The 16,892-nt window shown below is 39.5% G+C and overlaps 1 protein-coding gene across 1 annotated transcript in view; it reads right to left on the bottom strand.

The window, feature by feature from the left end:
• LOC146473293 (uncharacterized) overlaps window positions 1-16,892 on the bottom strand; it is a 40,550-nt gene that overhangs the window by 2,587 nt on the left and 21,071 nt on the right. The window contains exons 20-32 of the mRNA XM_085118533.1: window positions 16,715-16,821; window positions 16,573-16,620; window positions 13,888-15,570; window positions 12,442-12,648; window positions 11,805-11,839; window positions 11,600-11,679; window positions 10,724-10,818; window positions 9,996-10,067; window positions 8,879-8,975; window positions 2,457-2,499; window positions 1,730-1,809; window positions 1,260-1,337; window positions 713-790 (exon numbers count right to left, since the gene is read on the bottom strand). Of these exons, the coding sequence (XP_084974659.1) occupies window positions 713-790; window positions 1,260-1,337; window positions 1,730-1,809; window positions 2,457-2,499; window positions 8,879-8,975; window positions 9,996-10,067; window positions 10,724-10,818; window positions 11,600-11,679; window positions 11,805-11,839; window positions 12,442-12,648; window positions 13,888-15,570; window positions 16,573-16,620; window positions 16,715-16,821 (2,703 nt within the window). The remainder of the gene's footprint in view (window positions 1-712; window positions 791-1,259; window positions 1,338-1,729; window positions 1,810-2,456; window positions 2,500-8,878; window positions 8,976-9,995; window positions 10,068-10,723; window positions 10,819-11,599; window positions 11,680-11,804; window positions 11,840-12,441; window positions 12,649-13,887; window positions 15,571-16,572; window positions 16,621-16,714; window positions 16,822-16,892) is intronic.

Raw genomic sequence — 16,892 nt, 5'->3', positions numbered from 1 at the left:
GGAGTACCTGGAGAAAAAATCTCGGGGCAGGGACGAGAACTAATAACAAACTCACCCCACATATGACGTGAACATCGGGAATCGAACCCGAGCCACATTGGTGAGACGCGAGTGCTCTCACCACTGGGCCATCCCTGCTCCCCTCTACCTTTGAGATGCACTATCTCAGAAACCACATTAATACCTTGGTTATGCACCAAACGAGACACCACAGTATAACTAATCAGTGAATAGAAGTTATAGCTACCATGAGATGCACCTTATTAGGAAATCACATTAATAATGACCAAACATGGAATTCAAGTTTAGGGAACTGGTCATAACAAGTTTGTTCGAAGAGGACCTACCTTAACTACTGACGACATCACCTATCTCATAAACATTACGGACAGAATTTTATTGGCTTTAAAATTTGAGTTGACACAAAAATAGTCAGCTAGCAAGAGCCTGCATTGCTAGATAAACAGGAAAGTGACGTTTGAATCACATTGTCCCTTTTTTTACTGCTGGATAGAGTGGTGGCTATGCAATAAAGACGCCAACTTTTGAGGTTGAGGAAGAGGGTGCAGGCAGAGACCACCATCTATTTTGTGGTTTGGTGGGTCTTGTTCGAGTATAGCAGTTTTAACGACTTCCCTTATTTAGCTGTCTTGGGGATGTACTGCACTAGAGACCACAGTATCACCAATCACTGAATACAAGTTATAGCTACCTTGGTGATGTACCACACTAGAGAAAAGTCCCGCCCATCTACACGTAAAGGTTCTACAATCCATCCGCTTGACATGATCTGCGGGAGAGAGACAGGGAAAACTCTCATGTAAAAACGTTATTTCACACCAAAAATAGCAGAAGACATAAGCTGTGTAACAAAAACCTTACTGTTAGTTTCACGCAGCAAACTTTCCTTATCGTTGCTTTCTAGTCATCAATAAGAAAAATTGTTATGTTTTCTTCAGTGCTTTTGTCGATGGCTAGGTCTTTTCTTTTAATCTCTGCAAAATTTCAACACTGTCGGAAAGAAATGTACGTGATATACGAGGTCATTTTTTTCGTGATTTATTAGCAAAAAACTGAACTTGTTAATGTAAAACAAGTCTGATCTCTTGCAAAAAGGTAAAACGGGATACTTACAAAATAATAGCGTTTAACCTCGACCCCCCTTTTGAGGAAAGATTTTGTATTTGACTAGCCAGCTGAAACGCAGCACTGTTAAATTTAAAGCAGGTCGTAGACACATCCGGGATATAAACACAAACCTGTCCCCGGATGATGGTGGATGACAGCGGACACTTTGGATGTTCAATGGATTGAGATGCGAGCACGTACTTCTGGCCCTAAAGCAAGAAAACAACAAGAAAAATGAAGAACTGTTAGTTAATCTCCTTACGTTGAAACCTCGCATAGGAAACCATTACACTAAAGAACGTTGTATTCTTTAACTAGGGAGTTTAGTACTGCTAGCACGCTACGCCCCCTCCTTTTGCATTGAGTTCTAGTATGGTTAATTATACACAGTGACTACATTTTGTCACACTGGTTGCAATGCAGATTTTCCACATTTTAGGGAGAGATCTACATTGTTAATCACCTAAAAGTGATATCAACTCTGAGATAAAGGAGCGACCCACGACCTGAGGTCCAAGTTTTTAACAACTGTTTTAATTTCTATGGTCTAAACAAGCGTGGACCATGGAAATATGTGGTCGATTTGTTTAATTTTACCCACCTCCACGCGTTCTTTGGAAACGTAACAGAAGTCACGTGAGTGTGTCATGAAACACTGGGACGTTTCGTGAAGCATATACACTGAAACAAACAAAATAAGGATAATAATAAAATAAGTATGGTGACAGCTCCATGTACATGGCAATGACAGCAATGTAAATATTATTACTTTAAATTTTAGTAATAGGTTTTCTCAAATTCTTGTATCTTGTAACGTTAAGTGCCTGCAGTCAAATAGCTTAATTTTTACGTTTAGGACATCTGTAAACAGCAATGAAAGGATGTATGTAAATTTTAAATTTTAGCATCTAGGCGCCCGTAGTCAACTAGTTTAACTTTAGATTTTGGAAACTTGTAATGTTTAGGTGTCCACAATTAGTACAGGGGACTTCTCCAATCAGCTACACAACACCGACACGTTTATTGTTTTTTTTTTTTTTTGTCATAAGCATCATTGGGACAAAGATTTTTTCCCGGAGCTGCCCCATGCTCGGTAACCTCCTACGTAGACATTCTTTGGGTCGTCAAGTCACGCACTCCCCGTGACCTCACGAGTTCACGAGGAAGTGCGTCACGTCACGAGGAATGCGTGACGTAACGGGCCGAAGAACTTCTTCGTAGGAGGCCACATATTCGAGACATGTTGAATATTTAACATCTTTCGTTAAACAAAATGACGTTCAAGCAAAGCTTTCTGCAGACAATACCACAAAACGTAAGACACATACCGACTTTGAGTCCTTCTTCAACGTGCTCTACGATATTAATTTTCTGCAAAAATAAATAGTAAGCATAAACTAAAACAATCAGGCCATAAGGGGAAAACAAAATTTACTAACGAAACTGTATCATCAGCGAACAGCTGCGGTCAATACACGAGCGATTTTATTTTGCTACATCTTATTGAAGACTCTTGTGTTGCCTTAAGGCGGTGATAATCACACGTAAGTCACTCTTACGCCCTCTCTGTGGCCCTACTTTTGTTGCAAAATGTTCGTAATTGAGTTTTTGTGAATTTTTTCCGACATCTTCAGATCTTAAGCAAAAATTAGTAGGAAAAACTTTGAAAACGTAAATATTTTTAAAGACGCGTCGTCAATTCATGTAGCCACCACGTAAATGAAGAACGGTTGTTGCTAGAATGGATACTCCAAACAAGGTTGGACACCTTGTGGTGTTTACACAACAGAGATTTTATGATTTTTACAAAACAGAAATCTTACTTCAAACGGTAAAAGAAGTTTAAAAAGCCTTATTTCTGAGAGTTACACCTCAGTAAGCCATGACAACAATTGACAGCTACCTTAATATAAGAAATTAACAATGCACGTTGACAACGCGAAGAAAATTTACGTTACACTAAATTAACGCGAATTTTTCAAAAGTTAGGTTTACATGCATTAAATTAACGCGAATTTCTCGATAAGCATCTTGCTTTATTTACTGCGATTTTCATAATTCTTCAAACTCGCACTTTACATTTCTGAATGCCAAACTGCGTTTTGGCTTCCGTAAAATAAAATAAAACCTTCCAAGACAAGTGCACGGATGTTTCCAGGGTTTTTTTTACAGCCGAAAATTTGGTTTCGAAGCCTAACTAGACCCTATCAATTCAAAAGATAGTGACTCTGAAGAGCTAACAGAGCAGTCATGAACTAATAAGGTTTTGTAATGAAATAAAGGTGTTTTAAAATAACAATGTTGTAAAATAGCGTGTAATTAAATTTACATCGACACTAATTAAGATACATTAACCTGACGCGAATTATCAATTTTGTAAAATCGCGTTAGTAAAGTGCATTGTTAATTTCCTATAATAAGGTAACCGTTTTTAAGAGTCATTGTCTGACAAAACCAGGCAAAGGTGAAAGATGGGGGTCGGCCGATTTCCTTCAAACTTTCACCATTTAATGTCTGTCCGAAATGATAATGAATGATGCAATTTAGCAATTCTCTTGCTGTTGCGTTTCGTAGTTTGACCACCCCCCATGGTTTTGACCCTTGTCACGCAAAATATATGCAGAATTTGAAGCTCAATAAAATATATTTCGCGTCATTTCTGTGGACTCATATCGATTGCTTGTATTGTTTATCGCCTAAAAAACGTTGTTAAAGGAAAATATCCCGACTTAACATAAAACGTAATTTTTTATGGAATTTTCCAATTTCCTTGCGATCGCGAAAATGTCTTGGGCCAAATGTGAGGCAATTTCGAAACTGTTTTTCTCAGAGGTGCGGCGTTCCTTTCCCAAAATTTCTTGATATTTTTTAAGCCAAACAACTGTTCTCCCAAAATCAGTTAACTCTAACTTGAGCCATTTAAATGCGTTTGCATGAGCCACGCTCGAAGTCAAAGATGACTCGGTATTTTTGCTAATAACGTTCCACAGCGGGTTTTTCTCGGTTTTTCTTTCTTTCATCTTCTTCTTTTTTGTTTTTTTCTTTTTTGTTTTTGGATAAGCTCGATGAAACTATCCTAACTCTTCGAGGTAGAACTTCCCTGGAAGATTTAGTTGAGTGACGCTTTGGGCAGGAATAACATCAAATTGGTGTTAGCTCGCACTTGATTTGATTATGCGTGACATGTCACGGTATTTGACAATTGTCAAACGTGATCACAAACAGAACACATTTCCCACTTTTTTTTTACATTTGCATTTTAAACTTGGTAACAACAAGCATTTCCCTGAAACTATATTAAGTCTTGGAGTCAGTCTGTTGTTGATAATTGTTAATTAAAATAAAAACAGCATCAAATACCTGTGAAACTTGCCACGGCAAAAGAACCTCCGGTATGTTCGTTACATAACAGACAATTGAAAGAACAACAAATCTTTCTCCTGTGCTTTTCCTGGTCTGTGGATCCGCCTTGTGGCGCTGAAGATGTTGGTTTGAAGATTTGTCCCTTGCTATCCTGTACACGAGATATTGAATCGCACTGGCTCGTCAGTCTTGGTTTGGGAATAAAGCGTGGTGCGACGGGTTCAAAGATCTCCGCCGAAGTCGATTTGATTCTCAACAGAGCAGGTAAATTTGATGTCCCTGAAGATGAGAAGGAGGAATGACTGTTTGCCCCAGACATCACAAGAACCTTACAACAGACTAGACCGGCCGATAACGGACTATGTGTTGCCACCCAAGTTATAAGGGACAACAAGTGCATTAAATACACAAACCCGACGAGTAAATGGCAAGATGTCACAAGGCATTTTTGAGCAGCAATTTTTAACGCTGTTGTTCCCATCGGTTCAGGTTCGTGTTATGTTAACTGACTGACTGCATACTAGACTCATTTAAAAAATATAAACAACATACCATTTACGGCCGTGGGAACCGAACGCGAAGTTTAGCACATTTGTTTTGTTTACATTTGTTCCGCGGAGTCGCAATGCCGCCTTAAACAGGAAAACCAATCTTAACCTCCATGCTAGCTATTGTATTTTGATATACAGTCGAACCTCCCGTAAGCGACCACCCATAATGTCAAGGATATGTGGTCGCTTACGGGAGGTGGTCGCTTACCAGAGGTCAGACCACAGGGGGTCTTAATTTCGGGTAATTTACATATGGTAATTGCGGAGACCTAACCCTTTTGCCAGTGCTTATCGAAGCCCCATAGTAATAACTTTTCTTAGCTACAGGTATATTAAGACTGGTCCAAAATTATTCTAGGCAAAAAATCTTAGGGTCTATGGAGAATATGGTTTTTATCTCGCAAATTACTTAATACAGCGATTGAGACAATTATTGTGAAAGAAACTTGACTCTTTTCTTACTTTAGGTAGCGCTGTCTAAATTTTCAGGGAACGGAACATAAGCAAAAAGATAAGAAAGATAAAAGATAAGAAAGCTTTTCTTTCCTACAAGGGATTCAATCTGATTAAAGTTTATTTCAGTGTGAAGTAAAGTGCATGTGTATTTGGTCAATTGTTTCAATGCTAAGCTATATCGGTAAACACTTCTGCAGACTGTGAGATTTACGGCGTCCGCTGTAATGATGTGGCCAATATGTTAAAGTGGTCGCCTACGGGAGGTTAAAAACAATTGAAAATTTCAAACAATAATCTCTCAAAGTGAACGTTTACGGGAGGTGGTCGCTTACGAGAGGTGGTCGCCTACGAGAGGTTCCATCTATAGCGATTTGACCTGAAAACTTTTGGTATTTTGGAAAAGTGGTCGCTAAGGAGAGGTGGTCGCTTACGAGAGGTGGTCGCAAAGGGAGGTTCGACTGTAGTTTAAAAGCAGCTTTTGCTTGGAATTTGGAATAAAAGCGGGCAACATTCTACCTCATTAAAGTGTCTCTCAAAAATAAATTAAATATTTCATATCCATCAGAAGAAACTACAGTAGTTTTATTGTATACCAAAAATACATTGTATTTTTTTTTTACAAGGAATCATGATTTTTGGTATAAACCAAAACTAGTTTCTTCTGATGAATATGAAATATTTAATATATAATTGAGAAACACTTTAATGGGGCAGAATGTTTCCCGCCTTTATTCCAAAATTCCAACTAAAAGCTGTTAAAATACAATAGTGTAGTATGGAGGTCAAGATTGATTGTCCTGTGATACGACTAATTTGAGGCGGCATAATAGGACTCCGCGGAACAAATGTAAACAAAACAAATGTCCGAAATTCCCACGGCCGTAAATGGTATGTTGTTTCTATTTTTTAAATGAGCCTAGTATGCAGTCAGTCAGTTAACATAACGAACCTGAACCGATGGGAACAACAGCGTTATGCAGCTAAAAAATGCCTTGTGACATCTTGCCATTTACTCGTCGGGTTTGTGTTTTACCCTTTCGTTGTCCCTTATAACTTGGGTGGAAACACATAGTCTGTTTTCGGCCGGTCCAGTCTGTTGTAAGGTTCTTGTGATGTCTGTCTCTTCTCATCTTCAGGGACATCAAATTTACCTGCTCTGTTAAGAATCAAATCGGCTTCGGAGATCTTTGAACCCGTAGCGCCACGCTTTCTTCCCAAACCAAGACTGACGAGCCAGTGCGATTCAATATCTCGTGTACAGGATAGCAAGGGACAAATCTTCAAACCAACATCTTCAGCGCCACAAGGCGGATCCACAGACCAGGAAAAGCACAGGAGAAAGATTTGTTGTTCTTTCAATTGTCTGTTATGTAACGAACATACCGGAGGTTCTTTTGCCGTGGCAAGTTTCACAGGTATTTGATGCTGTTTTTATTTTAATTAACAATTATCAACAACAGACTGACTCCAAGACTTAATATAGTTTCAGGGAAATGCTTGTTGTTATCCCGGGGGGGGGGGGGGGGGGTACTTGGGTTCAGTTTTGCTGGGTATGTGCCGCTGGCCTCTCAGAGCCCCTGCCCCATTATAGTCATTTTTTGTGGCCAATTATAGACCCCATCTTAGTCATTTTTTGGGAAAATGTAATTTTCGCGATCCCAACTAAGTCACTTTCTATTTATTTTTTTTTTCTTACCCCAAAAATCCGAAAATGTGTGACCCCATTGTAGTAACTCTACTGAAAATGCAACCCCATTCTAGTCAATCCAGTCGTGAAAATGCGACCCCATCCAGCGGCACATCCCCATTAGCCTCTTATAAGGGAGTACCCCCCCCCCCCCCCCCGGGGTTGTTATCAAGTTTAAAATGCAAATGTCAAAAAAAAGTGGGAAATGTGTTCTGTTTGTGATCACGTTTGACAATTGTCAAATACCGTGACATGTCACGCATAATCAAATCAAGTGCGAGCTAACACCAATTTGATGTTATTCCGTGCCCAAAGCGTCACTCAACTAAATCTTCCAGGGAAGTTCTACCCTGAAGAGTTAGGATAGTTTCATCGAGCTTATCCAAAAACAAAAAAGAAAAAACCAAAAAAGAAGAAGATGAAAGAAAGAAAAACCGAGAAAAACCCGCTGTGGAACTTTATTAGCAATACCGAGTCATCTTTGACTTCGAGCGTGGCTCATGCAAACGCATTTAAATGGCTCAAGTTAGAGTTTACTGATTTTGGGAGAACAGTTGTTTGGCTTAAAAAATATCAAGAAATTTTGGGAAAGGAACGCCGCACCTCTGAGAAAAACAGTTTCGAAATTGCCTCACATTTGGCCCAAGACATTTTCGCGATCGCAAGGAAATTGCAAAATTCCATAAAAAATTACGTTTTATGTTAAGTCGGGATATTTTCCTTTAACAACGTTTTTTAGACGATAAACAATACAAGCAATCGATATGAGTCCACAGAAATGACGCGAAATATATTTTATTGAGCTTCAAATTCTGCATATATTTTGCGTGACATCAGGGTCAGTAAGGGTCAAAACCATGGGGGGTGGTCAAACTACGAAACGCAACAGCAAGAAAATTGCTAAATTGCATCATTCATTATCATTTCGGACAGACATTAAATAGTGAAAAATAGTGAGACCCCCATCTTTCACCTTTGCCTGGTTTTCTCAGACAATGACTCTTAAATCAGTGCTTTGGTCTAAATAGTGTAGATCAATGCTAAACCACCATAACGGATGTTCCCGCCTAAATGGAGCTCTATTCTTACAGTTCTCTGCCTAACAAGTGGGCTATCACGATTAAGAATACTACATTGTGTAAACACCATAAGGTGTCCAGCCTTATTTTATTTATTTTTTTTTTTATTTATAAACTTCGCCAGAGGAGAAAAAAAAACAAAATGAAAAACCTCTGACAGGAGAGAACTCACAGAACGATATGTTCCAATAACGAGACTCCTTGTATAAATAAAATCACATCATAATAATTAAGTATTGACAACTAATTAACAACACATTTTAACTAATAATACAGGTAACGATCTGCTTTGATGACATTTTATGCACTCTTTTGAACGTTTGAGGTACTGCGGGATCGTACACATTTAAAGTCAAATCTAGGTAGTATGCCCTCAAATTAGTTTTAAATACATCTATAGATTTTGTATTGTCCCTCAAGAAGTCTGGAAGTGTGTTAAATGCTCTTGAGGCTCTTGAGTAAAAACTGTTCGGGAACGTGACAGTCTTAGCTTTAGGTATATCTAGTAATATACTCTTAGTTGGAGCAGAACGCCTGGTAACTCTAATAGGTTGAAATATCTAACATACTATTTTGGAGTATCCACTCTAAGAACAACCAATGAAGAACAGTACCTTGAGCATGTTGTCATAAATGTATCTGGACAGTGGATTCTTGACTGCCTCCCAAACCGTCAGCGGCGATGCTTCAATGACTCCACGACCCATGAAGCTACACACACACACAAAAAAAAATTCATTTTGTGCTTATTGTCATTTAACAAAGCTGGGAGATACGAACAACAAAAAGTATGACAAGATGAAGAAGTGAAATGAGCCTCGCAATTACTAAGAAACGCAGTTAATCGATAACGACCTCGTGCAACGCAGTGTTCCAGATGACTCTCAAAGTCAGGAGGGAATCATTAAATCAGTGAATCATTTTAAGGGGTCAATAAGCGTGGTTCTCTCCAAATCTTCCAACCGTTCTAACCCCTAGTATTAAATAGCAAATTCTCCTATCTTGTCCCCTTCCTTTTCTTTTAAAAGTACTGGGGAGAAGTTATTAAAATATCAAGGAAATTCACCTTGGGCGATCATACCCTTAATTCTCACTTTGCAGGCTTACTAAAGTAAAAGTGCTCTTTCTAGTGCTGGTATACGTTTTTAATTTTAACTTATTTGAATTTTCGACCACCATTTCGGAAAGGGTCTCTTTGCCAGGTCAGGAAGCCAGCTTTCTTAAGTTTTTGACCTGAAGTCCCTCTCTTATCTGGAACACTGGTAAAGTGTTACCTAGATGGAGATCGGCATACTATTCAATCAGAATTCGATCACTGCTTTCAGAAAACGAACTCAATGTAACAAGTGACGTTGAGTGGGTCTACTTGAAGATATCCTCAAATTCTGATTGGACAGATGCCAGGAAGCCAACTAAATGCCACAAACGAACTTAAGTTTGTTTACTAGAAGCTTTTTAGATTCTGATTGGACGGCTGCCAGGACAACTAAATTAAAGCAGCAAATGAACCAGAATTGGTTAATGAACATTACAAGTTAATGAATGGGTCCGCCATGCTTAATGTAGCAAAGATGCAAAGCGTCCTAGAAAGTGCTTCACGCTCAAGGAAATGTAGAACTTAGAATTTTACGATTGCTACAAAGAAATGTACGGTTGGCGGCGGGCTACCAAAGAGCTGGGTAGCTCCCTACATTAGGAGCATATCAACTGTGAAGTGTAAGAGGTGCTTACCAGTGTAGGAAGCCGGCAGGACCTTCTTCTCGTTTTCTCACAATGGTGACGTCCTTCTGAATACTGTGAAACCTTCAGGCGCAGATATAAGGAAAACAAGTGATACTGGGTTTTAAAAAAGCATCGATATCGTCTATTCAATGGGTTTACGTCGGCGGTCGCACTAATCATAGATCCCTCAAAATCACCAAACACAAACTGTGGTCCACAAATTCAATGAAGCCTCGATTAAATCACCATGTGAATGAAAGTTACAGAGCAGTACTTTCCTGTGGTGCTGTTTATAACGCTGTACAAGGTGGTTCAAACTTTTGAGTATGTGGATGAAATCCTAATGTGTGACCATTCAAATAAAAGCTACTGAGCAGAACTTTCCTGTAGTGCTGTTTATTACGCTTTTCAAGGTGGTTCAAGCTTTTGAGTATGTGGATGAAATCCTAATGTGTGACCATTCAAATAAAAGCTACTGAGCAGTACTTTCCTGTGGTGCTGTTTATTATGCTGTACAAGGTGGTTCTAACTTTTGGGTCTGTGGATGAAATCCTAAAGTGTGACCATTCAAATGAAAGCTACTGAGCAGTACTTTCCTGTGGTGCTGTTCGTTTCAACTGTTTTACAAAATACAATTTAGGATTGTTTCTCGTTTCGAACTAGTGTTGGGAGTGCAAGAGTTCACTTTCCGGACAAAAACAATTAAAACAATATAATTGAACACAATTAGTACTCACGTCCATCCGCCATGAGATGGATCCTCGGTCATCTGACGAGGAGAGGAGGCTGGTGCAGACTTTATCATCTCAGGGAGACTGGAAGCAAGTAAAGCCTGCAAAACAAAAAAGGTGTTTTTAGAAACACAACAAAATATGGAAAATAAAAAACAACAACAACAAACAAACAAAGAACAAGCTAGGATTAATCAACGTGATCGTCACGATCTTGTTGTGCAGTGTACAGGATAACGGCGCGGAACAGCACCAAACGAGGAAACAGAAAAACATCGCTGCTCAAATTTAGACTTCAAGACTCGTGATTCAATCTTGGGAGACTCAAATTTAGTCATTTTCAGTCTTCAGAATTTCTGTCTTGCTTAAATTTTCTAATCCCAGTGAGCTGGTGAGGCGGTTAAAATGGCAATAGTGTTAATTCAAACAAGTGAACCAAAAAAACTTAAAAATCCTAGCAGTATGCAGGATGTTTGTCCCATAAACCTAGTTTAATGGTCCTAGCTCCCACGAGTCTCCTGTAGCTCAGTTTGTAGAGCATCCAAACTAGTAATTGGAAGGTCTTAGGTTCAACTCTTGTTAGGAGCATTCAGATTTTTTCATTTACTGTCATTTACTGATTAAACAAATCATTCTCAGGAGTCTGTTAGTTATACTAAAATGACAGCATCGAAAAAATGACCTGCATGTTAAATTCTCTCCCCACTGCTGTGCCTTAGGAATTCAAAATTCAAGAAAATCACCAGGCAATAACTATCACACAGACTCTTCTTTGGAGCTCAATTCACGGTACATTTATCTTTTAACCCAGTATGTTCACACACAATCAGTCTAGTTTTAATCTTGGTTAAAGAGCTTAGTGTAACCATGGAATGGGCTTACAGTGACATGACTTGCCTCTTTCAGAACCTCTGCAGCGGCGTGGTTACCAAGGACACGGAACTTGACGTGAAGTTTATTGACTGTAAAAACAAAACAAAAATAATAACAATAACAAAAACAGAACATGATAGTACGTTTCATGAAACTTCTTGCTTCATTCTTCAGCTATGAGACGTGAAAAAAAAAATAAGGACATTTAACTCACCAAGAGGTTTTTCAATAAATTCGTAATCTTCCGTTCTACAAAGAAAAACAACAGCGTTAAAAAGAGAGAGGAATTTAGTGGATATCGTGCATAACCCGCGCATAACCCTGGCCCACTCTTTCCACGATTTTCAAACTTTTCTTCAAGTCAAAAGCCAATTAACATTTACGAACAAAAAACCGCAGGCAGTTTATTTTAACTTACGAATGATTTCCCAGATCAAAACCAAAATACTACAACCGCACGTGCAATTTATCTTCATTAATTTTTTTACAAGCGTTCAACAGCTTTGTGTTGGGTTTCTAAACGTCTCCGCCAAACAAAAGGCAACAATTACACGTGCAGTTTATGGACACGTGCAAACGACTGACATTTCTGCCTCAAAGAACAGTTTCTCTCAACAAGCGACAGTCCTGGAAATACCGTGCGTAGTTGGCGTTTTTGTCGGGTTTTGGTGGCCGGCGGCGAAGTCGAGAGAAGAATGGGGACAAAGAAGGGAAAACCCCCACTCCTCGCCATTCCTCTCGAGGCTCCGTCACGGGCCACAAAACCGCCAGCTACGGAGACTATCCTGGAAGTGGAAAATGTTGGCTTTTTTGCAGTTTTACTTAGTGAAAGATTTATTTCGTTCTCTTACTTGAGGTTTTCTAAATAGCTCTGTTTTTCGTCTTCCATTTTCTTTTTCAATTCACTGATTTCTTTCTCCTTTTGTGATTTTTGATTTTCCAAATCCTTCAGCCTGTCCAAACAGTCTGCTCTGTCTTCTTCGCTCGTTCTTAACTTTGCTCGCGCCTCTTCCAGCTGCAAATGAATGTTCTCTCGTTCTCGACGCTCATACTGAAGCCTGCAAAGGAATTGAGTTAAAATGTGTTCGCAACTTGTTCAAAATAACGACAGTAATGAGTCATTTAGGCCTTACTTAATAAACAAGGAAGCCATAGCACAGACTACTTATTATTTGGAAATTGCGCGTGTTCCAGGTTTACACGAAAAAAACTGTTCGAGTGGTTTTCAAGTAATATATCAAACACGAGAAGGTGTGTTTCATCAGATATCCAAACACTGGGAAGTAGGTTGTAAAAACGAGGCGCAGCCGATTTTTTTTAAACGACTTCGAGGTGTTTGGACATCTGATGAGACACACTTTCGAGTGTTTGATATGGCTTCTCAAATGATTAATTCTTGGAGAAATTCAAGGCTTAATTTCGCAAAATTTTATGGTAATTAGGATCACATATCCAAACCACGGTCACGGTGGTGATTTTCTTTGTTTTCTCTTGATGAATTATTAATGAGTTTGAGAACTTAGTATCGTAAATCAAAACTAAAGTACTGCAATTACCCTGTCCAATCATAACAGACACAAACTGCGCAATGAACCAATCAGAATGTGAAGCAAATACATGTAACAGGCGCCAAGCGTAGGAAAAGGCGTGTGAACAGAAAACAATTGGTTTGGGTTTTTGTCATTGGCTGAGAAAGTGGCGCGAGTTTTAGTGACCAATCACAGATCGTAGTAAAACAAAACCAAAGCAGAGGCGGAATTACTTTCGACACTCAATTGAAAACCACTCTTTTTCTTTTCACCACTGGCAAGGCCATTCAGGCGAAAATTAAAATTAGCAATAGTCTGACGAACAAGACCCATTTCGGATATATGCCGCAATTTCAGTCGTGTCAACTTGAATTCAAGCCCCTGAAAAACTGGCAAAAATCACAAAAAAAAACTCAGCCCAGAAGAGCAGTTTTCAATTACTGCCATGAATAATTACACATTTGCTTTGGCTTTGCTTTGCTAAGCTCTTTGATTGGTCCAAAAACATCGCGCCACTTTGTCAACCAATGAGAAGCAAAACCCAACAACTAATTGTGCCTTGCGCACACGCGTTTTCCCGCGCTTGGTGCCGGTTACAAGTGATTTGCATAGTTGCCCTAATATGAATTGTATTCAACGCATCGTTTAACATCGTTCGTCCAGTCAGCAACGCAACACCGGCAAACGTTAACATTTCACTAGTTGTGAATGATCTTACGAGTAGCAACTTTAAGAGAAACTGCTTAATTTTCTCAGCGTTTCTCTTACCTGCTTTCGCTTTCATCCACTTTCTCAAACGCCTCTCGTAGACTCCTCGTTTCCTCCTTGAAAAACTCCAACACTTCCTCATTTGAAAGATCGTCCTTCGACTTCACGCGCGAAAGTCTCTTTATTCGGGCGTGAATCAATCTTCGTTCCCTCGCTCTTTCAAGGTGGAACCTTTCTTTCTGCCCCGACAATCTTTGAAGAGCGATCTCCTTCTCTTTCACACCATCTAACATTTGCTCAGAGATGCGCTTTTGTCGTTCATGAACTCTGTCCTCCTCTTTCTCAAAATGCGCGCGTTTGGCGACATATTCGAGAAACAAATCATCGCTTTCTGAACCAATGTGCCTCAACCTTCTGTTAACCAAGCCAAGGACATCTTCTCTCTTTCCCTCAATAGCTCTTGAATCGCTCGGTTCCTCGCCTTCTAAAAGAACGTCGGCATCACTAGAATTTACCGTATCAAAAGTCTCGACAACCAAGCTCTCAATCTCGCCGTATTCCTTCAATAAGAGCTCCGTGTATCTTTCGCGCTCTTGGTCAATAACGCCTATTTCGTCCTCTTCTTTATTTTTCAAGTTCGCTAGACACAAGCGAATTTTCTCAGCGTGTTGCTGTCGCGTTGTTTTATATTTTTCTTCGAGTTCTGTAATTTTGGCCTCGTTTTCCAAGATTTGCCGACCGTAAAATTCCACGCTGGTTATTTCCTCAGCTAAAGTGCTTCGCGTCTTTTCGATCATCTTGACTTTTTCAGTTTTAAGCGCCAGTAAAGTCTCCAACTGCTGCGCTAATACATCTTCAACTCCGCACGCTTCGGACTGAGATTTCTTGGAATCAAAATTCCAGCTAGCACGTCTAGGTTTCCGCAAATCAAATGCAACAGCTAGAGTTTTCGGACCGACGTCCGAAATGCGACGCCTTTTGTCAATTTGATCCAACTCTGTGATTCCATTATTCTCGAAGCTCTGATCATCTTCCATTCCCTCCGAATCTATAGAACTGAGATAAGTCAAATACTGATCATGCTTTTCCTCCAGTAACTGAATTTTTCTTTCCACCTCGTCCAGTTCTGTCAAATCTTTCTTAAGCGTCGATTCCAACGTTGATTTATCCCTATTCAAGCTCTCCTCTGCTTCGGTTTTAGCGGCTTCGAGATTTTCTTGCTTATCGAAAAATTTCAATTGTTCTTCTTCAATTTCTTTCAAGTCTCTTTCCTTCTCAAAAGCGTGAAGCTCTCCTTGTCTCGTGCGTTCGATCTCCGCGTCAGCCAACGCTTTGCGCCGTTGAATCTCGATCTCTGCAAGTTTCATTTCGTACTGCATTACCTTCTGCCACTCTTCTTCCATAAACCTCGCTACCTCTTCTCTCTCCTTGGCTATCTCTTTCGCCGACGCCTCTACCTCTCTATTGTGCTTATATTTCATCTCGAACAAATCTTCCAGCTGCTTCTCGATCGCGTTTTTCGCTTCATCGTGTTTCTTGTCCATGTTAAGGCGAACCTCCTCGAGTTCTTGTCTCGCTTCTTGTGATTTAGACTCGTGCAGCTCGCGTAGAGTTTGGATGTGTTCCTTTTGATCGTCAATTTCTTTCTGTTTGTGGTCGATCTCCGTTTGGAAAGCTCGTTCGATCTCTAGTCGTCGTACTTCGGCTTCCTTGTGTCTGGCGATCAAATCCGTCACTTGGTGTCTGCAAATAAAAATGGAATTTTATTAAAAATTCGGAAGGCGTGAGGGTTGACTATTTGACTCGCGGGAAGAACATAAGAGCAGAATGGACACCAGGCTCTCGTCTCTTAGTCACCGATTTGAGCAGCCACGTTGTACATGCGATTATTACAAGAACTCTTTTTACCCTAGGACAATTGCGCAGTGGAACAATCTCCCACCAGAAATAATAACATTTACTTCGCCATGTTCACTTAGGCAATCTTTGTGTGATCTTACATATTAGTAATTTTATGTTATTGTTTTATTCATTGTTGTAATCTTTATTACAGTTTGAAGCAGTCTGCAATACTCTGTTAGGAGTGAAGACTTAACTGGTAAATAAATAAATAAATAAATAAATAAATAAATAAATAAATAAATAAATAAATAAATAAATAAATAAATAAATAAATAAATAAATAAATAAATAAATAAATAAATAAATAAATAAATAAATAAATAAATAAATAAATAAAGGTCCACCGACTAAGGGTGCCTCCCATTTGTCCGAACTGGCCAGCCGGATGCGTTGGTCTGAAAAAGCAGTGTACCAATTTGAAGGACTGATTCAACCAATTCTTCAAAATGGCAAAGTGGCGTATACACTCTCGTTCAATCGGTGCATTCCATTTGCGAAATGATTGAAGTGGCCTAAGTCTAAATGTTTTCTTAGACAAGAAATCATCACATTGCTCATCACACGGGGAGTAGCAATACTCCTAGTTGCCCCATGCTATAGAATCAGGGTTAAGCGCCGGTAATATATAATTGGCCTTTTGGCTCATCAAGTCCGTTGTTTTGGATAGAGCAATAAACCTAACCCAGTTATTAAGGGACTAAAATAATAACCCATTTCCGAGTTGCTTCGAACCTCATTATAAAAACGAGGCTAAGTGCAAAGCTTTGCATATGAATGAAAACTTATTTTCATAAGAAAAGCTTTGCACTTAGTCTCGCTTTGATAATGGCCTATTACACTTACTTGATATCTTCTAAAGAATCGGCGCCCATTGGGAGATCCACTTCAACGCTGCAAAAAAGGTGCAACGATTATGAGAAAGCGTCTTAGCGTGATTGCAATTTTATTTATCAAAATGTGAAGAAGCGTTAGACGAACTGCTTACCCAGAGTCGAATGTCATCGGCGATGAGGAATCAGACCTCACGCTCAGGTCGCCGTGACTGCCACGGACCGGCGAGATATAGAAATTACTCAAGGACTCCGTGGATTCCTGGAAAGAAAAAGAACATTTAGTGATATAGTTACGACTCACCTGCCTGAGCAATCAGGGGGTCGATCAAA

Source organism: Pavona decussata, unplaced genomic scaffold (assembly GCF_977016875.1).
Source record: "Pavona decussata unplaced genomic scaffold, jaPavDecu1.1 SCAFFOLD_94, whole genome shotgun sequence".
NCBI lineage: Eukaryota > Metazoa > Cnidaria > Anthozoa > Scleractinia > Agariciidae > Pavona > Pavona decussata.
Note: the sequence above shows the minus strand (reverse complement) of the source record. Positions and strands in the feature narration are given on the sequence as shown.